At 46.9% G+C, this 27,325-nt stretch overlaps 2 protein-coding genes across 30 annotated transcripts in view; one reads left to right on the forward strand and one right to left on the reverse strand.

The window, feature by feature from the left end:
• DNM1 (dynamin 1) overlaps positions 1 to 1,743 on the reverse strand; it is a 59,722-nt gene extending 57,979 nt beyond the window's left edge. For 17 of the 23 annotated variants that reach the window (XR_007380606.1, XR_007380604.1, XR_007380603.1 and 14 more), the window contains exon 1: positions 1,443 to 1,740. Coding sequence is in view for 13 of the 23 variants with exons in the window: in XM_048965710.1 (XP_048821667.1) it covers positions 1,443 to 1,603 (161 nt within the window). In the remaining 10 variants the exon portion in view is untranslated. Of the gene's footprint in view, positions 1 to 1,442 lie in introns of all 23 variants that reach the window. The other 6 variants (XM_048965708.1, XM_048965707.1, XM_048965702.1 and 3 more) reach the window with 2 other exon arrangements.
• A 6,063-nt stretch (positions 1,744 to 7,806) lies between these two features.
• On the forward strand, positions 7,807 to 26,930 carry CIZ1 (CDKN1A interacting zinc finger protein 1). 7 transcript variants are annotated; one of them, XM_048965718.1, is made up of 17 exons: positions 7,809 to 8,009; positions 8,243 to 8,367; positions 10,253 to 10,380; positions 12,827 to 12,993; positions 13,688 to 13,820; positions 14,694 to 14,754; positions 17,558 to 17,631; positions 18,006 to 18,085; positions 19,128 to 19,310; positions 19,639 to 19,769; positions 20,186 to 20,270; positions 20,860 to 20,973; positions 21,271 to 21,456; positions 22,078 to 22,147; positions 23,226 to 23,347; positions 25,966 to 26,176; positions 26,258 to 26,553. In XM_048965718.1, exons 2-17 carry the CDS (start codon positions 8,270 to 8,272, stop codon positions 26,551 to 26,553), a joined length of 2,139 nt encoding a protein of 712 aa, XP_048821675.1. In that variant the 5' UTR covers positions 7,809 to 8,009; positions 8,243 to 8,269. The 7 variants fall into 7 exon arrangements, with proteins under 7 accessions (XP_048821677.1, XP_048821675.1, XP_048821673.1 ...); XM_048965719.1 differs by adding an exon at positions 26,817 to 26,929 and having other exon boundaries at positions 7,810 to 8,009; positions 25,966 to 26,375; XM_048965722.1 differs by lacking the exon at positions 26,258 to 26,553 and adding an exon at positions 26,817 to 26,930 and having other exon boundaries at positions 7,811 to 8,009.
• The last annotated feature ends 395 nt before the right edge of the window (positions 26,931 to 27,325 follow it).

Genomic DNA, 27,325 nt, shown 5'->3' on the forward strand with positions numbered 1-27,325 from the left:
GGATTTACGAGGTCAGGCTGCCAGTACTTAGAAAGCATGAAAACAGCAGATCCAACAGGTGAACCCACTCTGCTTATCACATTTGGAGGACCCCTCCTCCCCTTCAGTAAGCTGTGGGGCTGCAAGGCTTCCCCTTTGTGGGTAGGAATCTTTATTTTCTCGCAGGTCAGAGGACAAAAAGGTGGATGCTGGCTGGTGACCCGAGGCTCAGTGAAATGCGTTCATGCAATGCCCTTCCCCTGCATGTCTCCCAGCGTCTCTGGGAATACTGCGTAGACTGGTGGAAGCCTGCCAGAAAGGATCCCAAACGCTGGATGAGTTTCTGTATTTTAAAGAAATCTTGCTCCAGCTGTGCTTTCTCTGAGCCAGATACAATCCTGTGCCTTCTGCCCAGGGGATGCAGCACTGCTCGAGGTAATGGAAGAGAATTTGGGGTGCTTGCAGGTAAACAACCAACTCATACACACTGTGCAGACCCTTCCAGAGCCTCACAAGCCATTCTATATTGTATGTTTAAGAAGAAAGAGTGGGGGTGGGAGTACAGCCTCCTATAGACAGTGTCATAAATACAGTTTTCTGATAAAGAAAAGCCCACGCGAGCATCTGAGCAGGTACCACAGTAGCTGCTGCTTTCAGACAAGGCAACAGCAAGCTGCCTACAGCATCACAAAATATCTTGATAGCTGAACCTGCGTAGGGCTGAATGCAATTAATTAAGGAGGTCAGCACAGCTGAGAACAACCCCTCCCCAGGTGTTGTGTGTCTGTGCTGGAGCGGATCACCGCGCTGCCATTGACTCAAGTTGCAGATGATGAATGCGAAGGTCACATGAAGGGAAGGCAGCGGTGCATCGCCTGCCACAAAATGGTAGCAGCGGGGATGCGGGCGCAGGGGAGGGAGAGCCCCATCCTTCCCGCAGCTCCAGACGCGGCACCCATCGCCACGAAGGGGTTGGAATACGGAGCACACGGACCCTCAGCCTCACGCACACCCGAAGGGACACCCGACCGGGGAAGGGGGGGACGTTCGGAGCCGCTCTGCCCCGTTACGTAACGGGGGCTCCCACCAGCCCCGAGCTGCGGCAATGCTGGGGGCTCCGCCGCGGTTCCCTCCCCCTCCTCGCACCGCAGCGCCCCGCACTGCGCGCACCCCGCGGCTCTGCCTCTGCACCGCGCCGTGCGTGCGCTGCACCACCCGCGCGCCCAACGGCAACGCCGCGTGCAGCCGGCAGCTCCGCGCCCGTGCACCGCTCAACGCACGTCCCGCATCGCTCGCGCACCCGGCGGCTCCTCCCGCGCCCCGCGCCGCCCGCACCGCACCGCACACCCCGCGGCTCTGCCGCACGCGCCGCGCTCTCCGCGCCCCACACCGCCCGCTTCCCCTGCGGCTCCGCTCGCGCCCCGCACCGCCCGGGACGCCCCGCAGCCCTCCCCGCCCCGTACCTCCCGACGAAATTCTCCAGCACCGAGCTCTTGCCGGCGCTCTGCCCCCCGACCACGGCGATCTGCGGCAGGTCGAGGTTAGCGTTCTGCCCGATGGCGGCGAAGGCGTCCTGCAGCCGGTTGACCAGCGGGATCAGATCCTCCATCCCGCGGTTCCCCATGGCGGCGGCGCGGCTCCTCGCTCCCGCTGACCTCCCGCTGCGGCTCTAACAGCGGCGGGTACCGACCCCTTCCCGCCCGGCTGCTGAGCACCGGCCCGCACCGCTCAGCCCCGCTCGACGCCGCCCGCTGCCGCCCGGGCTCAGCTCTCCTCCGCGCGAGCCGCCGCCGCAGGGGGGCGCCTTAAGGCTGCGGGCGCCGCGCTGCACGCTGGGAGTTGTAGTCCGCGCCGGGGCGCCGCCTGAGGGGAGCCGTGCGGGGCGGCTCCGGGTCGGGGCTGCGTGCTGCTGCGACCTGCGAGGCTCCGTCAGCTGCCTGCTGCGGACCCGTCGGGCTTCCGTCCCTCCCGCAGCACGGTTTGTGGATGTCCCGTCAGGATGTGGGTAAGGTGTCCGTGTGGTTCAGTGCTACGGCTGTAGGTTTTACACCCGTGGCAAGGTGGCACGGTGGGACCTGCGGCGCTGCTGGGTGCGCGGACACCACAAGTGGCTCGGGTGGGACCTACAGCAGTGCTGCGTTTGTGCTGCTTCATCCTCGCTAAAAGAAGGATGAAAAACACATCGATTTCTGCTTACTGCTGCAAAAGAGGAGCTGCTGCTGCTGTTGCTATGCTTGTTGTACAGAAATGCAAATGAGGGATGTCATTTTATCACAGACAAATGACTTTTAATGGACAAAGCTGCCTTCAGCCTTTCCAAAGGGATACTTTTCTATAACAACAAAATAACACGAGGCCACGTTTGATTTGAAAGTGCAGCAGTGAAAGCAGGTGCTGAGAAATGGGCGGCTGCAGTGACTCAGGAGAGCAGGGGATGCTGCGTGTCCCAGAGCTCAGCGCTGCTCCTGCTCACAGCCCTGGGGGGGGCGATGGGGGGAAGGAGCACCAAAACCACAACAGATTCCGAGCTGTGTGTTTGTGTTAATGTTTTATTATTATTATTATTTATTTTAATGCTTCTAGGCAAAGTTTCACAGATGTCTGTCCAGTGGAACCTGCAGAAATACTGACCTGAGTGTTCAGAGAAACCAACAGATGTGTGGATGGATCCGTTTGCTTCACTGCGGTGGGAAAGATGCTCAGGAAAAATGCTTGGGAGCATCACCAGCATGCAAGTCAGACAGCTGAAGGAGGAAAAGAGAGCAGATCTGCTCCATCTGCATAGGTAACATTATAGTAGGGCACACGTGGGTTGTTTTGGGGGCTGTTGATGCTATTTTTTCTTCTAGCATATATCAAGAAACAAGCTGTAGAAACTCAATAGTTGCTGTAGACAAATGTCTTTGAGCATCTTCTAAACCATTCTGAAGACTGCTTTTCCAGCAAAAGTTGATAGCTGCCCTTTCTTAGATGTCACCACAAAGACCGAAGAGCATCAGACATTTGGAGAGCAATGTCACCTTCCTCTATGAGTCAGAGCTGGTGTTTAGGGTACTTCACACCACAGGGATCTTTGAAGCATTACATGAAGAACCACAAGAAGAAAAAATTGCTTTATTCCTAGAAGTTGGCATAACCTGAAGTTTAAGCACATGGCTCTAAGTTTACTGCAGAAAAACCTTGGAAAGATGTGGTCCTATCATCGAGGGGTCATTTGTCTAGTTTATTGGGGTCTCCAAGGACAAAAGTACACTGGAATGATGGAAGGGAGCTGACGGTGTTCTTCAAGTAAACAAGAAAGGTGGGAGGGAGGAAACGTGGTAAAAATTTGCAGTGATATTCCTGAATTTTGTACAGGTCTCTCAGCAGATCAGCATTAGTGGAACTCTAACAGAGGTTAAAAAAGAAAAAGTTACTGCTTCCTCAGCTTTGCAGTTGCACACTGAGAGAAATGACAATACAGTATGTGCCTGCAGTGTTACTCCTATGAGAACTCATTAATATCATGGAGTCTGTTTAAGCATTTCAGCAGCAGTTGCAGTCATACAGCTCAACCAGACCCAAACAGCGCTGAAGAAAGGGAGGCTTGATTTTCAACAAGCTCTAGATAACCTACACCTCCCATTGATGGCAATGAGAACTGCAGGCACTTAGAATCCCAATCCTAAACCTTCCATTTTCTCTCCTGCAAGAACCTTAGCTGTAAGGATGTGAGGAGCACACAGACCTTTTGATTCTGTTATACCTCCTGCCTGTGACTTACACAGCAGCACATGCAAGCTTTAGGAGAAAAACAGCTATGTGATCATCTGTTGGGGGGAATACTGAAGAGCAGCAGTGTTTGTGAAATAAGACAATGTTTGCCCTTGGAAAAATAACGTTTAGTCTTCTGAGAAAGAGGTGAAAACATGGAATGCAATTAGCTTGTGCTTCTCCTAGTCTGCAAACTGTCTCTTAGAAGTGCAGATGCTGCAGTTTCCATTCTTTCCAGGTAGAGTTATGAATGTTTGGGAAATGTTTATAAATAAAGGAAAGAATGTAAGTTCTGCAAAGGACTGGGGATGGGATTATTGCCCTATGCGTCAGTGCAGAGTATATTATATAGCCAATTTGTTTCTATTGCTATAGGCATTTTTATATCTTCATATACATTTTTAAAGAATTTTGTTGGTACTTAAATTCTACTGTAGTAGTGATGATACTGTGGTGGCATTGTTGATCTCTTGTATCTGTCTCTCAAATAAAAGGTTTCTCTAGTGTTCTTATTGGTTAGAAAAGCTATCTGAAAGAAAAACAGCTCAGAGGGCCGTGATCAGTGTTTTTCCTTACAGGACATAATAGCGATCATTTTTCTTCTGTTCTGAAACAGGAAATTTGCTGAACTGGTTTGCAAATCCCTCAAAAAGAGTACAGGACTATGGGTAAGGTTTGTCTTTAAAGCAGCTCCACAGAAGCCAGAATGTATATAAGGAAAGAAGCTGAATGTTACAGTCTGTTGGGATATGAATGTGAGTTTAAAGGAGCAGCAAAGCTGAGCTTTGTGTGCTTTCCACATCTGGTGAGGTGACAGAAATTGTTCTTCTGAAAGAAGCAGATTGGCCATTTGGTGAACCAGGGCTGAAAGTAGTATCTGTGCTTCTGTGCTATGGGCCTGCCCTGCCAGTGGATAAATATTGGGAATGGGTTTCTGAAGCAATAGAACAGTGAGTGGTGACAAATATCTCACTGGTAATTTTGCTTTGAATTACTGTGTGCTTCTTCTTTCACATGTGTGAATGTGGTCCTTCTGCAGATAAAATGGACATGGAAAACAGAATAACTCTGCTAACTACTATCAGCCTTTGAGGGCAGGCCTGGTGCAACTCAACACCGTTATTCATTATTTCAGTGGATAGTCTCCAAAAGCAGGAGAGAAAAGGAGGGGGAAAAAAAGTGCTTTCTAGCTCCATGTGCTTTTTTCTTCAAGGAGTTTGATAGGTTTGAGACACGGAAGTGAGAAGGAGCTTAAATCCTAGTGAAATGGGTGAGTAATGACACTGCAGACTTCAGAGGAAATGGTAGGCAACAGATTGTTTTGTACCTCTCATAGGCACTGAGAAATGGAGATTACTGCTTTTGGAAATCCAAGTATATGCAGCTTCACCAAGGACTGCACAGCAACTCTTGATCAGAGTTAAAATTAAAACGTGCAACTGCACAGTCCAGGCATGTTCTGTAAGCTAGAAATGTCTGATTATCTGCAGGCCTGATCTGGTCCCTGGAACAAATTCACATAGCCCAGCAAAAACTTGTCTGAATATACAATGTAATGCAGCTCCTAGATAAAAAACATTCATATGGTCTGTCCCCTTATCTACCAAGAAATGTCACAACCCCACTTAATCGTGTGGAAGCGTAACGCAGTTGTTGGGTCATCTGTTGAAGAGCACCTTCTGGGTCATTTTCCTGTCCTGACCTTTTCATTCTTATAACTGTTTGATTTCCTGCCATTGTCAATGAGAGAACCTTTGTATAAGCACCCCTGGCCCTGGGATACCACAGTCTGTATGGCTTAAGACACTGAGTAACAACCTTGTCTTTAAGGTTCCATGTACTCACACATATGTACACTGTATACTGAGCACTGAGAGACAAGCTGCCTAATTGTTGAGAAGGAGATATTCCTCATGGGGAAGGAAGACAAAAACAATTTGATTTTCATGAGACAAGCTAAAGTTCCGTGTAGCAGTGCTCAGTAAGGAACAACAGTGCCCCTTGGCTGACAGTCAGAGCATGCTGCTTTGTTGCTTGTGATAAAGGATCCTAGCCCAATTTCTGCACCGTCAACTTGCATCTGTATCTTCAAACTGAGCAGAGTCAGGTGAATGTAGAACCTTCTCCTTTAGATTCAGTTAAGCCATAAGTAGGTATGATGTTTATGTCTGGTACATTACTGCATCCTGAAGATCACCTTTGGAACGTGGGTTGATAAAGCAGGAGGTGTTTTTACTTTCTGTAGCCCTAACCCTGACTTACACTGTATGGGAACTGCTGAGTCACGGCCTGAACCTCTGATTGATCCCCTCTGGTGAGCCCAGCATAAGGGTAAGCCTTCCATTTATTCTCTCTTGTTATCATAGTCCACTTTGCCTAACTCTCTTGTTTATTTTGTGGTTGTAACATCTTGATATCCATTGATTATACATATACTGTGTGTGCATGGGACTAAATCCACATTCAGGTTTGTGTCTCAGTTCAGTAGAGTCTGTGCACTGAATGGTAGGCTTATGGTTTAAAAGCTTATGGAAGGCTATTTACTGAATAACTGGAGTACAGGACCAAGCAGGAGAAAGCCCAGGCTTTAAGGGAAGCCTCTAGCCTACATCAGAACGTGTAACAGTAAAACACCAGACTCTTAAGTTACTTACATACTCACTAACATGACCCTTCATAGACTTCTGCATGTTACATATCAAGAACACATAAAAAAAAACAAAAACCCTAAGATTTTAGAAATAAAACAGAAGACAACAAACAAAGCATATACTAAATAAATCAGTTAGCACCAACTCACCCAGAGCTGTGGTCATTTCTACAACCCAATGTCTCTAGCTGGTTAATACAGGGAGTAGTCATGGATCTCTAGTATTAAAGCTAACCATCTTGCCACTGCAAAAAGTCAAACTGGTAAATGCTGTGGGGTAAATAACAGTGGGGTTACAAGAGAAAAGAGCATCAATAATGCAAATTTATTTGAAAGATTCAACACATTTTGTGTTCCATGTATGTATTCCATGTGATGGTACTTGAGCTTTAATGCTTAACAGGAGAGCGTTTCCTCTGTGTGCAGGCAGCTGTGGCAGAATAAGTGAGTGGGCATCACCATGGCAGCCACTGACTGATATGGATGGTCATCTCCAGATGGATTATTGTAGAATCGGGACAGTATGAAAAGGCCCAAAGGAAAAATCAACACGTGGTTGCGTTGCAAACTGTCAGTGCTAACAGTATATCACCAGGAGTTGTGTTCAGCTTACAGTATTTTCACCTAACAATCAATCCTGGGGCCTTTAGTGAGTCAAGCAGTCTTTATTGGTGTGGATAATAAGGCTATTTATAAAGTAAATTATTTCAGGATGGATTCTCTGGAATGGCAAAGAGCAGAAATGTGTCTTTACCCTTAGTAGGCACAATATAAGGAATGACGGTGCAGTATTTTTTCACACAGAGGCCACATGCGTTGGACATGCTTAAAATTAAATCCCTGCTCACAGAAAACAAGTGCTGGAGGGGTGGTTTTGTGGGAACTCTTGTGAAAATAAATAAATAAAACACAGGTGGATGGACCTGCTAGAAAAGTCATCTCAGCCTACGTGCAGTGCAGAGCAGCGCTGCAAAATCATAGAGTCACAGAATGGCCTGGGTTGGAAAGGACCACAGTGACCATCAGTTCCAACCCCCTGCTATGTGCAGGGTCACCAACCAGCAGACCAGGCTGCCCAGAGCCACATCCAGCCTTGAATGCCTGCAGGGTGGGGCATCCACAGCCTCCTTGGGCAGAAAAAGGTGGCTGTTTGTCTCGTGGCGGCCTCGTCAAGATGTGACCACAGCAAATGGCCAGGGGCTGTTGTTTGGGGATTTTTTTCCTCGTTTTCAGAGACCAAGGATTCTCTTGGTCCATTTAAAAAGACAAAAACCAGAAAACTAACGCGGTTGGACACCATCTGCTCCCTCCCTTCAGCCGGTTATCAATTCCCCCTGCCCCAGCCCCGGACAGATGGTGCCCATCCCCTCCCGGGCCTCCCGAGGGACGGGACACCCCGCTCCTGTGTGCAAGGGACGAGAAACAGGGGCGGTGCGGGAGGAGGCTGCGGGGGTGATGCGCGCCGTGCAGGGCCGCTCTCCCGGAGCAGAGGGCGCGGGCGGGTGCGGCTGGGTCCTCCAGCCCTCCAGAAGGAGCTGCTCGTGCCCGGGGAGCGGGGCCGGGCGGGCGTCCGCCGGGGGAAGATGGAGGCGGGCGGCCGGGAGCGGTGAGAGCCGCGGGGCGCGATGTGAGTGCCGGCGGGCAGGGGAAGGAAGGGGAGGGTGGGAGCGGGTTTTAGGAGGTGGGGTTTGGAAACCTCCTCCGCGGGCTGCCGCTTGCGATGACCCCGGGGGGAAGGAGGAGGAGGCGGAAAGGGGGGATCGGCTCGGTGAATGAATGGGCGGCGGCGGCTCCCCCGCTCCATGGCCGCTGGGCTGAGCCGCGCCGCCGCCTCCCTCTCATCGCCGCGTTTCGTGTCAGGCTCGCCCCGTTCGGAGCTCCCCAGCCATGTTCAACCAGCAGCAGTTCCAGCAGCAGCTGCTGCAGCTCCAGCACCTCCTCCAGCAGCAGCACCACCACCACCCCCCGGCGCAGCAGGGAGGCCGGTAAGCGCCGCTACGCGAGGCCGGGGATCGCGGGCCTGTCCCGAGGGAGCCGCTCTTTTCCGCCTCCGGCCGAAGCCCGGCTCCGTGCCTGCCCTCCGCCGGCGGGGAAGGCGACGAAGGGGAGCGGGGGACGGCGGGCGGGGGCGGGGGGGGTCGGACGGAGGTCCGGAGCTTTGGGGGCGATGAGGGGCGGCGGGCCGCTGTGGGGAGGCCGCGCCGCGGGGTGCTGGCAGTGCGAGCCGGCCCTGAGGCGCTGGAACGGCACGGGGCAGAGCGAAGGGATGAAGGGATGCTGCAGGCAGCCTCCCCTCGGCTCCGCTCCTTCCTTCCCCGCCCGCGGTGGGGTGTGGGGTTGGCGGGGTCCCTGGATAATGGAAAATGCCCTTTTTTCTCAGAAATACACCCGTGGTTGAGCCGTGTTAAACAGGGCCTTCGCTGTTGTATTTTTTTATTTTAACGTTTATGTTACACGGACTGAACTTCTGTTTTCTTTATTTCGTATTCCCTGCTATCCATCCCTCCCCCCCCATCTCCTGGCCAGGATGGGGTCATTGCACGCCGTACAACTGATCTGTGCTGTGGTACCACAGCTGGGGCTGGGGCTGAGTGACTGGGAGATGGCCTTTAAAAAATAAATAAAAAAAAAACAACAAATGGTGTCTGCCAGAAACGAAGAGGCAAATAAGCAGGGTTTCCTACAAAATCTACAAGGGAGAAAACAGCTGTTTCGGATGGAGCGGTCGTCCCCGATGAGCTGAGATTTATTGAACTCATAAAAATGCTCTGAAATGATGGGTTTAATTGCAGTCACTGGGCCCTGTGAAGCCTTCTGCTGTGGAAATTCACAGCAGTAGGGTGTGATTTCAAGAGAAATGCAAATTTTCTGATTTAACAAGTTTCAGAAACAGCTTCACAAAGCGTATGATTTTGAGGAAAATGAGGGAATCTTTCTGTTCTGGAAGTATTCATCTCTCTCAATCTTTTTTTTTTTTTTAAATCTCTAAAACCCTTAACATGCCAAAATGAGGCTGACTGAGAAGTAGCATGGAGAGCTCAGGTACCTCTCAAAGTATGATTTTTCCAGCATAAATTTCTTAGCTCTGAGTCTGGAACAATCCAACACAGCAGACGTGAGGATTCGCTGCTGTAAAATCTGTTAAGAGGTTGTTATTTATTTTTTTTTGTCAACACGGTTATTTTGATCCATGTTTGTACCTCTTTCCAGCCCATACAGATTTAGCTGTGTCAGCAGTCATTTTTAGAGGAGGCCCTGACCTTGCTGTTGCCTGCAGAAATGATTGCCTGGAGAAACGCCTGCCGCTTCCCTCAGACTTTTGTCTCCTGCCTGCTCCACCCTCCTTGGGACCTGAGAGTCCTTTTCAGCACGATTCTTCCTCCTCGCATTTTAAATGCGAAGGCTGTGCTTCGTTTTATCGCCCTGTTCTTGCAGTTAGGGGGCACCATTTACAATTATGACCTGTCTGGTTCGATGTGGGAGGTGAAGGTTTTGGGAAACGTTCTTTAAGCTGCTGAAAACTCCCTGTTTTTCCAAACTTTTGTGGTTGTTAAATGTAGCTGCTGATCTAGATCACTGGTCTCGACTGAAGACCTGCTGCATAATGCTGTAGAGCTGCAGTCAGCTCCTGGGCTGGTTTTTTTTGACAGCTCTGTGTGGGCTTGGTGCTAAGGAGTTCTCTCTGACCTCAAATTTCTTGATAGACAATCTGTCAGCTCTGGAAATTCCAGGAGAGTGGAAGAAAGAAGATACAGCGTTGGTGTACGGTGTCTTTTCATGCATGTATATGAGCATCTCGACTCTTCTACTTGCTGAAAATTGGGGGTCTGGTTTTGATTGGATTCTTATGAGTAATACCTTCTTTTCCAGTGGTTTGCCGCCGCCGCCGCCGCCACCACAACAGCAACAGATGCTGAGCTTACGGGCAGCAAATCAACCATCCCTACTCAATGCCAATCCTATGCTTCAGCGGGCCTTACTCATGCAGCAGATGCAAGGTACTGTCGTTATGGGAGACGCTTACTGCAGTTATTTAATCGCTCTTCATGGGTTGAAACCAAAATATGGCTGTTTCTTCCTTAACCGTTGCAGTCCTTGCATTTGGCATTTTGGTTTGTCATCTTTTTCCCCTTCAAATCTGTTCGTGTTACACATTATGAAAGTTCTTCACATGATGAAAATCCCACGTGCCTTAATGCTCGCAATTGAGGATAGCACTAGAAGCTACCAGAACAATACAAAATACGTGCATTGGAAAAGGATTTTCTCATAGAATTGGTGGAAAGTGTATTTTTCAACAATATATTTAGAAAAATAGTTGTTGTTTTTTTTTCCTAAATCTGCTTGTCTCATTTGGGGGACTTAATTTCTTTCATTGACTGTTACGTACGTGCTAAACTTGTTTGCAGAAGTAGGTGCTTGTCCAGGCTTAGTGGAGTGCAGACAAATAAAGTACATTGTGGTGAAAAGTGATTTAGGGTTCAGTTGTTGTGTGAAGTTTTGATTCCCTGAAATGACTGCCATCTGTATGAAGTGTACTGTCACTGCTTTTCCATCATTACGTTTCCACAAGTCGATTTTTTGGTGCATTTTCAAAACAAATTTATGAAGCTGCCTGAATAATAGCATTGGTAACATAAGGATGTGAAAACGTAGCTTTTTCCCTAATATCTTCAACTGACAGCTGCTTTCAACACAGAGGATCAGTACCTGGGATAGTTTTAAAGTGCCTGCTTTAGATGAATGCCTTGGATTTTTGTCTTATGTGTGAATTGTGCCCATATGTGTAGACAATAGATTTATTCTGCATATTGTTACCTCGCCTTTTGTTCTCTTGCCCATTTAGTAGAGGGCTCTCTAGTGACTCCAGTGGCTCTCTGTAGATCTTTGTCAGGTTGTGGGGAAACTCACAGTAATAAAAACCAAATCATACTCTGAATATAGATCCAGATTGAAGTGCGTGTTTGTGGCAGAGGAGAGGAAGTCTGACGAGCCAGTCGTTCTCCTTCCAAACACATTGGTGTTTGCATAGCCTGGCCTTTTCTCTAAAGTAAAATCTCTTATTGAGAAGTTGTATCTAATTAGCATGCCAAAGACCTCAGGCAAATGAGATATGAAAACAGGAGAAGGTTTATTAATGAGCGCACGGCAGCTCTTTGATTTCGTGTTGTTCCTCTCTCTTTTCAGCTCTACATGCTGAGTTGAGTTCTGCCTTCTCTTTCAGTGACTGCACCAGCTAGCTGTGGGTGACGTGTAGTACAGATGTGTTCAGTGTGGCCCTTCTTAGGGATCTGATTTATTTATTTTTGTCATTTCAGCTTAGGGTTACATGTAAGAATATCTGATGCTTTAGTAGTTCTGAACCTGGGAGACACGGGGATGAATAATTCATTGTACATGGCTTCAGCAGTAGGAATAGGGAAAAATAAATACTTCAGTTGAAATATATTTACGATTCTTTAAAAGAAGTAAAGCAAGAGCAGGAGATGATTTCTTGCCTTATAGGTTATTTTCTTTCTAAAGACTGCTACGTGTTTTTGCAGTAAGAGATCATTTATGCTAAGTAGTAAGAGATGAGGTTAGTTCTGAAGACAGACATGAGGGAATGCTTCCTGTTGTGTTCCAGGTTTTCAGCAGTGTCGCTTGACTTCAAATTTTGTGTGTCCATCTGCAAACTTCTCTTTCTTGTTTTAACAGCTGTTAAACAATCGGAGTATGCAGTAATTCAAGTGAGAAGTAAAAAATTGCAGTGTAAGTGCAGGTTCCCAGAATGGTGGTCAGAATCTGAGGGAGTGGCTGAGACATCTTCCATTCCCTCACCTCTGAAATGGGGTCAGTATGGACCAGCTTCATTAGGAACTCTTGAGACTTAGTAGCCTGTGGATGCTGAGAAGAGCTGTTCAGAAAGCAGAGCATTATAATTGGAAATGGCAGCTTCTCAAGTGTCTGAGTTCAGGTTGATATGTAGAGCTTGTATGATAACTGGATGGCAGAGAAGACTGAAATCTCCTCTTTGAAAAGTCTGGTGTTGCTTTTGATGAAATGCTGTTGCTGGCCCATGTTAAACAGCAGCCAAGCCATGGTGTGAGCTGCCAGCTGCACAAACGTGGGATGAATTTTCATTTTTTACTGAGAAATTCTGTAAAACGATACCTTGCTTTGTTGCAAATGCAAATACTAGTGTGCTCAGATCAGATAATTGCTCTAATGATCTTAGCCTGCAGGGACAATTATAATTACATGGCTCAATATATAGCAGTAGCTGCTATCACATCAACTCGTTCAATGGGGGCTAAAAAGGGTAAAGCACAGAGCAGTCGTACAGCACTGGGGAAGGACGCTGCCTTGTGTGGATGCACCCTTCCCTTCCCCTGCTGTGTGTGGGGTTTTCTCTCTCCTTTTTCTCTCTCCTTTGCACGCTGATGCGCTGTGTTTGCATTGTAGGAAACCTGCGTGGATTTAACATGACAGCCCCAGCACTGCAGCAGTTTTTCCCTCAGGCTACGAGGCATTCCCTCCTAGGGCCTCCACCTGTCGGGGTCTCATTAAAGCCCACTCGCCTGGGTTTCCCCAACCTTCCCTTCCAGCGGCAGAACCGGATGTTCCGCAAGGTGAGCTCAGAGCTTCGCACCGTTCTGGAGTTCAGTGCTGCTTTGGCACTTAGAGCAGTTGGCTGGATTGTAGGTGAAGAGCAAAGAGAAAGGAGAGAGCCTTACAATGAAAAATCAGTTTGCACCGTGCTGTTGGCAAAGAAATGGAGAAACAAGTCCATCCCTAAGGTTCTTGTTGTCTGCATTTCCATTTAGGATGCAAAGATTTCTTGTCTGCATCAGGACAGATGTTTTGTCATAGCAGAACTGTTTAAACCTAAAAGAAAAGGAACCTTCGGAATTAATATCTTCAAAGTAATGACCATAAGAAAAAGCTTTGCTCTTCAGAGGCCAATTTTACCCATTTAGCCTCCCAGAGCTGCTTGTTGATCTCAAAAAACTTGCTACTGTCATGGATATGTAACTCTGCCTTTTGGGGCTGCTTTTTTCCCTTTTTAAAGATAAGGGTCATATCTGTTCATATGGATTTCATAAAATTTAATTCTTAATGTTCTGGAGAATGTTTCAGAAACCAAACATTCCCCCCTTCCACTATTAAGACCCGTTCTGTGTCCTGAAAATGGTTCTCAGATGATCAGTGTTCCCTCCTCTTAGATTAGCATTTGCATATCTGCTTTGTCAGAAAGGTGTGCTGGATAAGGCAGGCTTCCACACTTGGGCTGTGCCTTCTCCTGAGACTCTCTGCCTGTTGCAGGACTTCCAGAGGCTCCCTGACAGGAAGCGGGAGCTGGATGCAGGTTCTTCATCTCACATGCATGGTGATGAGAAAATAGAATTCAGAGGGGAACTGCGAGCAGGGTCAGAGCAGAACAACTCCCTGTCCACAGGTAAGAGTGAGCCTATAGTGAAACAAACGCTTCTAGACTATGAACTCCTCTAGGCTATTCCTGCAGCAAAGGCTGGAGACAGCTGTAGTCTTACCCTAACTGTAAATACCAAAATTAACTGTCACAGCCCTCTGCTTGTGGTGCTTTTAAAATACCCAGGTAAAAAGTATATTTTTGGTGTTTATGAGCTTGCCCCATATCCCTTGCATGGAAGGCTCTCTGAAGGCACCCTGCCAATGAGCTTCTTGTAAGATGATGGAAACAAAATACAACTGGTTTGAAATTCAGGCTTCCACATGGCCTTGACTGTGCTGAACTGAATGTCTCACATTCAAACACCTGAAACAGAACAGTTGCAATCAAAAGGCTGAGGAAGAGTTGACTTAAGCGAGTGCTCCAGTTGTCAGAATAAATACTGGCACTGAATCCCATAGAATATCCCCACTTCTGTATTGTGATTGAAAAGTGCATGCCCAAAGAACGCAGGCACATGGTGAGGTTGTGGCCAGTGTGTTTGTGGTGGAGAAAATTACCTGCTGGTTATTGTCTGATGGCCGTGTCACCTGGTTAATGTTGCATGGTCTGTGCTCTTGTCACCTTGGTGTAGGACAGAGACTCATTTAGTAGACACAAGCATAGATTTCTTACTGAAGCCCACCTCTTACAATCACATCTGCAGTAAAATTCAAATCTCTCAGGTCATGATTAATTTATTTTACTATTCAACCTTATCACTACAGTCCTCAAGTTCGGAATAAGCAAGTGTGTATTTTTATTTGCTGTAAAATAGTTTTATAGGCATTGGCCATTTACTGGGACCTGCTTAGGGTGGCATGGTCTGCTTTGCTAAAGAGATCTTCTGTGTTCCTGCAGAACCAAGAACTCCAGCAGAATCTATGTTGAACACTGAGCCTGCAGCAAAAAGACTGAAGAGGTATTTATTGAATGTGGTATTGAAACAGTTACTGGCTTTAGCATTATTGTCTAATTTCATTTTCCTGCAATTAGGACAGCACTGTACTGGCCTGATGTCTGGCATTTAGGAGGTATTTCAAAGGATCGTGAACAACTCAGGAAATGTGGGGATGCTTACTGAGTTGTGTTTGCAGGGGTCTCTGTTAAAGGTGGCACGAGGATAGGAATGAAAAATAAAAGATACCTATTATGCAAGTGTGCAACAAAGTAATGCTTGCTCCTGTGTTCTCCTGCCAGGATTCTCCTAAGAAGCAGAGAAAGCTTTACTGTTCTGAGCTATTTCTCTTAGTTTTCTTGCCTAAGTGCAGTAAAGGGAAATGAGCAGCCAGGTATCAGCAGAGAGGAAAGGCCTTGGGATGTGTTAGGTTACAGCAGGAGTAAGAGAACATAGGGGTTTTTTTGAGGAATGGAAAGGGAAGGGAATCTGTGCTCCATAGTATTCAAGCCTACATTCAGGAGTGTCGAGTTCTGCATCCCTTCTGCAGAGATTCTCTTGCCAGTACCCCTGTGTGTTGGTGAAAAATAAACAAAAGCAATCCTATTATCTGCAAGGCAAGCTGGCCATTGCAGGCCTGTCTTGGCAGTCCCTGCATTCCAGAGGGTGCAAGAAGTAGACAAGGCTGCATTGCCATCTAGTGGGAAGGCACCTAGCAGAGCTCCTCGTGCCATCTGCACAGTGCTGTACCTCTTCCAGAACTCTCACTGCTGCAGGGGGAGAACAGGAAGGAGTGAATAAAGATTTCTGGAGGCACTGATTTGAGAATTCTCCAACATATGTTAATGACTGTGAGTCAGGGCTCCTGGGTCCTCTGATCTTCCCTGTTAACAATGCACTGCGTGCTTCTGGACAAGCTTCTTCACCTCTCTGGTTTCCCATCTGTAGATTAGAGATTAATAGTTAGCTTCAGGGAGAATATTCCACGATCATTCTGATGTTTTGATATTACTTTCATGGTGTAAAACATTAAAGGGTGATAAATATTATGTGAGCAGAGACCGTTGTGAGTTATGGACTGTGAACCAGCAAGAAAGTGAATCAATTCAGTTTGGGCTAAGTCAGAGGCTTTTGAGCATGTTTTGTTAATCTGTTTACTAAAGTTAATTTAATTTTAATTACATTAATATTTAGTAGATATGAATCAACGTCCTGTTACATGCAATAAAAGTATCAGATCTGAGGAATGGCAGATCTCACTGCAGCAAATCTGCTTGTGGGAACATCCTTTCCAAAGCAGCAGCTGAGGAGGGCCAGATTTGATTGGTGTCTTATGGCTGGTATTGAGCTGGGATATGTGACTCCTTAGCTTTTTTGAAGGGTTTGTTTACTTTTTATGAGCAGATGATGGGTCTCAGAAAAACAGCTTACTGTTGTAATGTTGCCTTTCACAGATGAGGATAGGTCTCCCCCACTTCGTGCCACACTTTTATTTCTTGTTTCATCATTTCATTTTCCATTGGCCAGGAATACCAGCCTCCTCCTTCGCTTCAGGTTTTTCCCACTTCTGCTTTTTCTCATATGTGCCATCTGTATGCCTGGAACAGCATCCTCATTCCAGTGTGGAAAGCACTCATCTTCAAATCCTCCTTGAACACCCATTTCTTCTAGCACGGCCTGACAAGTATCCATATAACACCGTTTCCTTCTTGGCTCCTGCTTGCAATGGCTTTTGCACCCCTAGATTGCTCCCTAGACTTTCAGTTTAAGCTGCAAACCCTTGCCCTGGAGTGCTGGCACCATCTGCGTGTGGTGAGCATTGAGCCTGCTGGCAGTACTTGACAAATAATGTTAATGCCAGCCACTCTTGTTTTCTTCATGCTTGCACTGCCCAAGCTCTGCTGCGTATTTATAGCTGTGTAACCCAGTTACATTATCACTTACCACGTAATTTATCAGATTGATACTTGTGTATTTTGATCGCAGGATTCAGTACCTGCACAGTCTGGATTGTTTCTGTGCAGAATGTGCTGCTCCCTGTGGGCAGAAGGATGCTGGCAGGTGGGGCATTGGGCTGGCCTGAAAGAGAAGGCATTCATTCAAACCGTGGTGAAAGTGTTACCTTTTGGGAAAACAGAGGGTAGAGAAAGGTGTTGTAAAGTATGCTCTGTGCCCTCTGCAAGTCAGCTTTTGTTTTTCCTCAGTGATCTCCTCAGGGTCTTTTTTCTCCTTAGCAGATCTGTAGCACCAAAGCAAACAAAGCAAAATTGTTTGACGTGTGTCTTGTAGAGCTCCACTCCCCCCAAAAGCAGAGCTGTAGGGACTCTGGAGTTAAACACTATTGAAACAAATAGAGCAGGCAGTTATGATCAAATCCCTGTGAAATATAATTGAGAAACTGTTCAGTTCTAACGGGTCTCTGTCCCCTCATGCACATAGCAACCTGGAGTGATGTCCAGATACTGCAGCTTCCCTGCAGGTCGCCAATCAGGAAAGGAATGAGCTCTCAGAGCTCTTGCTAAGAATATTTCCTGTATGAGCTTATTTCCCTGCAGGCCTCATGCAGAACAGGGCAGTGATTCAGAGAATCAGTTCTAACTTTCCTGTTCAGATTATTTGGCTGCTGCTTCTGAATCTGTTCTAGAATGCCATTCTCCATTGTTTTCATGTCATTTCTGCTGAATCCCTGCCTGCAATACACATCCAGTAGCTTTCTGATTTGGGGGATTTAGTGGAGAATTTGATAGCCTAGATTGCCTATGCCTGTCTTCTGAATCTCTTGGTCTGTAACATTGCAAATAAGGCTGTTTTCTTGATATCTTTTAAGTGTGACTGAAGAGTCTGCATTAGAGAATGCAGCAGGCAGCAAGGAAGAGTTGAGCACCCATGTCCAAGCTGATGGTGAGTTCCTGGGCACCATGATTTGTATTTTTATATTCCCTGCCTGAGCTGCATTTAACATTCAGCATCTCTAGATCCTGTGAGTCTTCAGAAATGTCCTCCCCCACATAAAGGGTGGGGAAAGGAGGAGAAGATGTAGGAACCAAATCCAAACATAGTCCCCTGAAAGCTGTTGCTGTTGCCTAGCAAATGCAAAAGATGAGAAGAGTTTCCCCTTTAACAGAGCTTACTTGGAAACAGGTTTGTAAGCTGGGCTTATGGCCAACAGCATTGTGAGGAAAGCTCCCTGACTTCATTCACCTGCTGCTTTGTTTTTTGTTATTTTCTCATTGCTATTTTGATTTAAGGCAGCTGAAGTGACTCTCTGTCCCTAGGTACAAATAATGTAAAGCAGTACGCAGCTGAAAGTCTCTCTAAAGAGAGGAAATTCTCTGAGGAACCGAAGGCTCCTGAGGTGAGTAGATGCTGTTCCATGCAGGCTGGGGTGGTACAGAACATAAAACCTCCCACTCCATCCCAGAGATGCCCGTTGCCACTGGGAACCAGATGGCACCCACGTCTGGAGCTCCGTCTCCTGCTGTAAGCTGTTGTCCCTAGCAATAAGGCATAATATGTCTGCAATTATTGTGCAGTCTGCTCTGACTTGCTGCTTCTGTGCCTCTGCTAGCCTGAACCTCACTGCTGCTGCCTGCCTGTGGATGCTGGGTCTGCTAAGAGCTCAGTACTCAGATGGAAAGATGGAAAGATGAACTGAAAGAACCATTAACAAATATCTGTATTAAAGAGACACAGCTAAAAATACACCTTTTGTTGCTGAAGAGTAGATGTAAAAAATACGGGGTGATGGTAGCAGATGTGCAGCTGCTATGGAACTTGCCATTGCAGCAGACATGAGCAGATAGTGGGAGTCTGTGCTTCTGAAAGATATCTTGGACAAAGTGAGACATGGGTGAAGCTAGCAACCTGAGAGCCTTCTACATGAAATATCTTGCCCACGTGCTGCATGTCAAACCAGATCTTTCGTTGTTTAAATCTGCAAAAACAGATACAGATTAACCCATAGTATGAATCGGACTCAAGTTTCCATTGCTGGAGACATTTGTGGCTTGGTGATGTGATTAAATGTGTCATCCTGCCCTTGTAGGAGCTTCTTCCTCTGTCAGATGTGATTCTGAGCTTCCTTTTATTCTGCAGGGAAGCATGAGCTGATAGTGGCCCTTACCAAGGCACCAAACAATGTTTATCTTCAGTCAGTGGATCATACACTGTACTGAGGCTGACCATTTGTACTGCTAGGCCTGGTACTGCGACACGGGGATTTCTGATCTAGCAGTGCTGGGAGAAGTGTATTGTGAGAGTCTGATCAATTTCCTGTGGATTCCAGCTTAAATGCACTTTCTTAAGGGGTAGAGAGCTCAGGGCACGTCTAAAATGCAAGTATTTATTTTTAGTCTCTTCTTAGAGTTTTGACTTAACCTCGATTCCTTCTCCGGCAGGTGTTGAGCTCTGGAGGTTCACTGAAAGTGACTATCCAGCAGAGCAGCGAGAGCAGAGCTATCAGTACAACAGCTCTGAAACCAGGGCAGTGGACCTGCGAGATGGGCACAGCTGATTCCAACCCTGAATCAGCCCTTAAATTCTACTGTTACATCTGCAAGACCAACTGCTGCAATCAGCAGGTACAAATCCACAGGTCTGACTGGGATGGATGGTCAAGAGAAGTGAATTGGAGGCCAGCTGCCACAGGGAGGTGCATCACAAGACTTGTTAGCCAGAGAAGCATTAAAAAAATAATGACAAGCATGCAGATAAAGCAAACCCCTCTGAGGAGCTGGCAAGCAACCTGGTAGAGAACAAGTGTGGGTGGATCCCCAGGCAGCTGTGGTCTTAAGCTTTTATACCATTTCATTGTTATACAGCATTTAAGAGAATGGAAAGCGTAGCTCATGCCTATTATTCTGTATTTTGAATATCTTTAAATGGATCTTTCTCTGAACCTTTTCTTAGAATTTCCAAGCCCACATGGCTGGAATTCAGCACCAGCAGCGACTTGGGGAGATTCAGCACATGAGCAATGTTTGTTTTGTTTCTCTACTGCCTATGGTGAAGGAGCAGAAGTTGCTGGCGGAGAAAGATGGGTGAGTGTTGGTCTGAGGTAGCAAACATCATCTCAGCAGGGATCTACGTGAGTTCCAAAACTCTTCAGTGCACCAAGGTGCCCCTGTGCTCCAGGATAATGTACAAAATCCCTCTTGTTTCTGAGCCTTAGGCTGCTTCTGGCATCTTCCTTCCTGATAAAGGATAGTGTTGTGAACTTTGACCTGGTGTGCAGCTCTTAATCCGGTAGATCAAACTGGAGAGTTGTTTTAACTGGTGCCTTTCTGTCAGCATGAGCTATGTTCCTTATGTAAGGGGCTGGAAAATGGAAAAGATAAATCCAAGCAAGTAAAGTTAGTGATATTGAGGAAAATAATGCTGAAACAAATTGCACATGCAGTGTTCTATGGGGAATGTAAAAAGTTACGGCTTACAGATGCTTCTGCTGTCACTTCAGAGAGACCCAGCAGCGGTGGTGTAACACGTGTCAGATACACTTCACAGGGGATCTGATCAAACATCGCAGGACCCAAGAACACAAGGTAATAACCACAGCACAGATTTCTCCTTTGCACTGACCTTTGGTGGGGATTGAGTTTGTTCAGCATCTCCTACTTCCCCAAGCAGCAAGAGAAAGGTGATTGGAGAGATGCACGAGGCTGGTAACGCTCTCACTGAGGCACTGCCATGCTGCCTACTGCCTTTGGTCACTGGTAGAAGGCTGGACTTCCAGCTGTCATGTTACAGCCTGAAGAAACTCTGGTTTAATTCTCAACTTTCTAAATAAGCATGGTCTACTGTATTTACCTAACCAACGGAATGGAGGAATTGGTGGGCAGCCTTTAAGTTTTTGAGTTAAAGTTTAGGCAGGGCACTGTATTTACTGTGTGTGTATTTGGTTCCTGGGGAAAAATTGCTAGAAAACCTTTTATAAAACACATTTGTTTTGTCATGCACATTTTCCATTGTTTTCACAGATAAGAGCCAGTGATCCCTTTCTCCTGAAAATAAGACTTCTTTTGTGGTTTGCCTGTTTTAGACACAGGACTGTAACTGTTTCCCCCAAGTTTAAGCTGTACTTCTTCAGAGTGGTGCCTTTTGTGGCTGACTGTTCTTCTCCTCTCTCTTTAGCTGGCCAAACGCTCACTTCGTCCTTTCTGCACTGTCTGCAGCCGCCATTTCAAGACCCCTCGCAAGTTTGTGGAGCATATGAAGTCTCCTGAGCATAAACAGAAAGCCAAAGAGGTAATGCTGCCAGAGTAGAGAGCCACCCAGCACTGGAAGCAGCTACATTGCAGATCTCATTAGCTTTCAGCTTCCCTGACTACTGCAGGGATTAAGGGAAGGCATGCAGTTCTTCAAACCCTGTTTTAAGAGAAATGGTGTGGAAAAGGGACAGGATGTGGATGTGTGTGCAAGCAAGATAGCTTTGTGCCTCTCTTGCAGTCCCATCTACTGCAAGATGTGGTCTGTTCAGAGCCTGGAGTTTTCTGTGTTTAGATGGAGAGTGCAGAGTTGATCTTTCTTTTCTGTACCCGTCAGGTGAGACTGGGAGAGAAGGAATTGGGCAGCCCAGAAGATTCAGAGGAGTTGATCACAGTGGATGCTGTTGGCTGTTTTGAAGATGATGAAGAGGAGGAAGAGGAGGAGGAAGAAGAGGAGGGAACTGGTGAGGGAGAAGACCTTGATGTAGTGCTGGTAGAGAATGAGGATTCTGCTGCCAAGCAGGTATGCCATGCAAACGAGGACTGATCTGTCTGAGAATCTGCTGTGGGCTTGTGTGAGTTTGGTTGTTCTTGTCTGCTTGAGCTCAGGGTTTAGAGTCTAGTGCCACCCTGCAGCAGGAGGGTGAGGGCCCTGGAGTTCTTCTAGAGCACAGGACAGTGCAAAAGAGAATCAAACACTGTGTGGATGCAGAAGGGTATTTCTACTGTGCTACAGCTCCTACTGGTATCTTACATTACCTTGTTGTGAGGAGCATAAGAAGTGTTTTTTTTCAAGGGGAACAAATTTCTTATCAAAGACATTGACATAGTCTCTTTAATAGCCCAGCAGCAGCTTGGTCTCGTGGCAAATGGGTAGAGATTTATCTCAATAAATACCATTTTCCCAGTACAGAGCTGTTACCAAGAGGAGGTACACAGCTAAACTACTTCAGGCTTAGAATGTAAGGGATGCTTTTAACCCTTGCCATGAAGTGGCTTCTGACATTGGGTATCTGGCACTAGCCAGATGTTATGCAACTCCATCTCTGGTACACGAATCCTCTGTTTTACTTCAAAGTTTACCAGAAAGAGGGAAGGGAATTGACATAGATATGCTAGGCACTAATGCTCTTTTGGTTTCCAGAGTGGGCTGAAGGAAGTGTCTTTGGAGGATTACAAAGGAAGTGAGAAGTATTGCCCAGATACAGCCTATGGTAAGCAAACACAGAAGCACTAAGGCCCACAGAACCTTCTCCGGCTGCGTGCCGTAAGAGAGGATGGTCTCTGTCTGCTGCTGTTACAAATTCTTTGGCTATATTGCTTCAGCATCTGCATCAGACCGTTGCAGGTCACTGCTGTGTGGAGAAGGGGCCAGGTTGTTCTCTAAGCTAATGATAAGGGATGTGGTGGATGTTTGTCAGCTGCCTTTGTCTTTGAGGAAGAAATGGCGAGAGCCAGATATCTTACCAAGGCAGGAAACAGAGCAAATGGGATAGGAGTACTGAAGAAACTAGGCAGAAAATGAGGGATGCTCTGGAAAAATGGAGCCTAAAAGCTTATTGATGAGAACACTTTCCAGCAGAAATGCAGCTTACGTGGAAATACTGAACAGTACTGATGGCATCAAGCTCTCTGCCAGAGCCCAAACTGTGCATGTTTCCTCTGCTTCAAAACCCCCACGTTCTACTTAGTGGTTATTCAGACTCGTTGCTGGGCTGGTGGGCAGTGTTGCCTCCAGATGGCTCCCTCTTGTCCCCACCTTGTGAGTGATTCTGACTTCAGACCTCTGACGGCCACTTGTACTGTGCAGAGGGCAGCTCTGCAGAGGCTGTTTTGTGCCCAAGGAGAGTGCTGCTTACACCAATCTTCCATATCGCTGTAACCTTCCACTATCGTGTGGCAGATGGAATAATGATTCATGCTGTGAATGTTCTCTGCGTGTTCCTCTTGCGCGCCTGCTGTCTTCTGCTTGGTTTGATCCCATTACATTAGATCACATGTTCTCTGTAGTTTTCCATTGTATTCCTTTCTTTTTTTCCCCCTTAATGCTATATGTAGTTTCTTTGCTCTGGCAGCCAGATTTCTCTCTGAATATCAAGCGCACAGCCATCCCATGGTAAGACAAGATATTCAGCAAGTCATCTTGCAAACCCCTCATTAACAGAAGCAAAGCTTTCCAATTTCCTTCCCTCTTTCCTCCTTCCCTTGTTTAACTTCCCTTTTAACATACTTTCATTATTTTGAGTTCCATTCAATGTGATCTGTGATTTCCCTTCCCCTCCCGTTTCACAGGCCTGGATTTTCTGGTCCCCGTCGCAGGTTACCTCTGCAGGCTGTGTCACAAATTCTACCATAGCGACTCTGCTGCCCGGCTCGCACACTGCAAGTCCCTGATGCATTTTGAGAACTTTCAGGTTAGACCCTTTGGCGATTGCATGGCCTGGCATTTGTTACTACCCCTGTGCGTGTCTCTTCAGTGAATCCGCCACGTTAGTTGTCTCGTCTTCAGTTCATTTCCATCACCCTTGGTGTCCGTTGTGTCACAGCTTTCTCCTGATGTGCTCCGTGCTTGTCTCCCATCACCCCTTTAGATCCAAAACCAGTCCAGTCCTGCTTCCCAGCTACTGCTACTGTCATCTTGTTGCCCGTTTCTGGTTGGAAGTCTTCCTCAGAGTGTCTGATCTGTTTGCTGAGCCTGTAGAGTCTGCTGTTTAGCATAAGCTTCTTTTCTTTGTTAGACAGATTACAGGTGGGTCAAAATGGGAAAGAGCAAAACAGAAAGAGGCTATTCTTTTTAAAGAGAGCTGGTGCTTATGCATCTTTCCATGCAGTACAACAGTGAGCGCAGGAACAGCTCCTTTAGCCAACATTTCAGGTGTGATTCATCCACGAAGGAGCCTGGTAAAATCAGATATTGGAAATGTAACAACAGTGCTCTGAGATACGGAAGCTACAAGCTGAAAGAGTCCGTTTGGTCCCCAGGGTCAGCCTGCAAATGAAGTCGGTCGTTCTGTCTGCAGTGCTTTCCTAGAAACTCCTTAGCATAAATCTCTGCCAGCTGTTGCTGTTCTTTTGCTGTACTGGTTTCACCTGAAGAAGCAGCATTGCCCCTTGTTGCTTCATATTCAGAAACTTTCCCTGCTAGGCTGTCTTGGAATTTGCCTCCATCGTTCTGTCCTTGTTGGCTTGCTAGGGGTGAGGGCCTGGCTTAGCACCTTGAGCTGGGTGTGCAGGGTTTGCACTGTCTCTGCCCTCTCCTTTGCTTACCGCTGCCCATGTAGGAGAGCAGTACTCCTTCACCCTGGAAAGAGGGGAGGCTCCCATGCTGACTTTGTTACCTGCCAGCACACAAAACGTGTTTCCTGACCATAGATCCAGCCTTGTTGCATGTTAGAGTTTTCCTGCTCGTCTTTCAGACAGGTTAATGGTTCCCAATCAACCACTGTGTCCTTCAGCAAGGGTTGGGGTTGCTGCAGAAGCCAGCACTTAGGAGCTGTGGATTTGGAATGGCAAATAGCAGGAGAAGCAGCTGTTCTTTGAGGGTTGCTCATCCTCTCCTGCAGCTCGTCATTTCTGGAACGAAGGAATTGGCCTTGCAGCTTTCCTTGCTTATTTTAGATCAGCATGGAGTGAAACTGCAGCAGCAGTGTGTATACCTTCTTTCTGGCCCATTTAAAAGCTGAAATCAGATACTCTTCAAATGGACACTGGAGTGACTTAGAGGAATTATTTGTGGCAGAAATCCAACCTTAAATATCTGCAGGCTAACAGCTATTCTGCTTGGCTGTGTCACAATCAGAATGAAATCATTTCCAATTTCAGAGTATTCTCATCAGAATGGACTCACAGAGGATTTCAAAGCAGAGAACTGTCTGCTGGTGAGGCAGTTCACAGCTTCACTGTGAAAACAAACTGGCACACTTATGCCTGGTTGAATTTGGCTGCACTGTTATTACTTGGTTCACTGACTTTGCTCCAGTGCGTTACAATATTGCACATATCCCAGTATTTGAGAATGGGGAAAGAACGAGCCTGTGATGATGGACTGAAGTCAGATGTAAAGCTGTCTGTCTGGTGTGCTCTAATTCCACGCTGCAGACTGCAGTAGCTCTGCTTAGACAGTGGTGAAAGCCAGAGTGCCCAAAATAATTGTGTACAATTGTGAAGTCTAATGCTAGTGCCAGTCCAAGGCACCTTTTGGCAGAAGGGTGAAAGGGACGTGGTGGTAAAGGGAACTGCTGTGGAACTGCTTGTGTCATTCTCTTACTTCATACTGCGTCTGGTCTTCAAAGAGCAGATTCCTGCTGCATGTTAGCGATGTAGCATCACTGTTTTTCTGAAATCCAGTCTTGAAAAAATGCCTGGTAGCCATTTTAATTTCCTTACAGACCTCTACTGGTTTATCATGGTAGCTGGTGTAAACGAGTCACTTTACTGAACGTGTGCTCACCTTTATTCTGGAGATAACCTCAGCACCTTTTAAGATGAGGATACTGGAGATCTCTTAGTATTCCTGCCAGCAGCTTTGCACAGATTGTGTCAGCAGAATGAAAAATCTTAAGCTTTCAACTCAAGTCTTGCTGTGGCTGTTAAACATTAAACCACTCCTCTCCAGGTAAAGGCAGGGCACAGCCTTATGTATCCAGGGTGCTTGTCCACTGTTAGGTGCTGGCGGCAGCTGGAGTAAGAGCTGTCCTTGTACTGTTGTATCTGTGCAGTCCTCAGTCTGACTGAGATCAACAGTTACCAGACGGGATTTTGGTCTCGGGAGCCACAGGTGTGCCACGCACTCACTCAGCACTAAGTAATTACATTTTTAATATCACTGCTTTTTCTCACAGGAGCTGCCCTTTCCCTGCTTGAAAGCCTCTGCAGCCAGGCCAGGAGACCGGCTCAGGCAGGTTGTGCTCTTGCAGAGTCTAGCTGTCACTCACCATTATTTTTGTACAGGTTTTCTGGACCAGCTGCTGCTCGCTGCAGTGCCGGCATCTGGCTGGACTTGTCGCTCACAGTGGTTTGTTTGTGTTTGCAGAGATACAAGGTAGCAAGGCATCGTGCCACAGCTGCCTGTCCGGAGGCTCCTTTGCATTCCCAGGGCTCCAGCTCCCAATTGCTAGATGATCAGGAACAGCCTCCTGCTACAACAGAAGATAGCAGCAAGAAGATGAATGCCAATCATGGGCTAGACAAGGAGGGTACAGAGCTGTCAGCACTGCAAGAACAAGCTCTGAGGTCTCCAGAGGGTAAGGGCAAGCTGGCCACCTCTGTAGCAGAGAGCAAAAGCCTAGCCAGCATGACTGATGTGTGTGAAATCATGGTTGTAGAAGAAAGCCTACAGGAGAGCAAATCCACTGCCACTTGCCCGCTCCCCGAAGAGAGCAGCGCCGCAGGGGAGTTGCTGGGACACGCTGTGTATGAGGAGGAGGAAGCCAATGCAGCCAGGCAAGGGGAAGGCACAGAGCACTGCCAGGATCCAGGGAGTGGAGGGGGGTTGGGACAGAAAGAGGCATCAAACGTAAGCCAGGAGGCAGCAGCAGAGCCCTCCTCCCTTGCCAAAAGTGAGACTGCCAGTCTTACCTCTGCTGGGTGCAGACGCTCTTCTAGGCGCAAACCCAGATAGAGTGGCCTTAAAGGGAGAGAGAGCCCTTTACACACCATATTTGCTGGAAATGTTTATTTTCGGAGTCTTTTAATAGAGCAAAAACCTTCAACTTTACTGCTGTTTTTATTTTAAGAATAAAATAAGCCTGGCTTTAGCGTGTCTAATATGGGATGGTGTTGATTATTACTTGTATAGTTTGGATGCTGCAATCATGTGGAAAGACTGCTTTGATTGTTGAACTTGAAAGAAGAATGTAATGTGATTATTTTTCTTTTTCATAGGGGATATGGTTCATGAAGTAGATGGATGCAGACATTTTTTCCCATTTTCTTCCACTACGAATACCACGTAGTTCCCCTCTGCTTCCTTCTAAGGCAGAGAAGTTTGTTTCTTGGGAGACTGTGCCCAATTCTGCTCTTCCGAATGGTTTTCTTTCAAAGATGCACACTCTCGGACCACTACTGTGTCCTAAGCTAGGCAACAACGTGCATCTTGCTCATCTGTTAATACCATAAGGCTTAATACAGTCTGTTCTCATAGTGGAGACTCTCAGGAACAAATTTTGTTTCAACTGATTTTAATAAAACAGATTTCTTATAACTTCTTCAACTTTCAAAAAAACTCCTTTAACTCTACAGAAGTAGAATAGTTCAGATTTGCTTCACAGTGCTGGCACCAGGCCATCCTGAGTTCACAGAGTTTCAAACCAGAATGCTCATGATTACTCCTGTTAAAATACACAGGGAGGCTCTGCTCTCATCCCGTGGCAGGCAGAGCACCATACGGTCAC

The sequence above is a fragment of the Lagopus muta genome, chromosome 19 (genome assembly GCF_023343835.1).
Source record: "Lagopus muta isolate bLagMut1 chromosome 19, bLagMut1 primary, whole genome shotgun sequence".
NCBI classification, from domain to species: Eukaryota; Metazoa; Chordata; class Aves; order Galliformes; family Phasianidae; genus Lagopus; species Lagopus muta.

Excerpts from the sequence above, each read along its gene's own strand:
- CIZ1 (XM_048965716.1), top strand. The coding sequence starts at position 8,270 with ATGTTCAACCAGCAGCAGTTCCAGCAGCAGCTGCTGCAGCTCCAGCAC. Across the intron at positions 17,632-18,005 it reads CACCCATGTCCAAGCTGATG|GTACAAATAATGTAAAGCAG; the intron begins GTGAGTTCCTGG and ends CTCTGTCCCTAG. Across the intron at positions 22,148-23,225 it reads TTGCCCAGATACAGCCTATG|GCCTGGATTTTCTGGTCCCC; the intron begins GTAAGCAAACAC and ends CCCGTTTCACAG.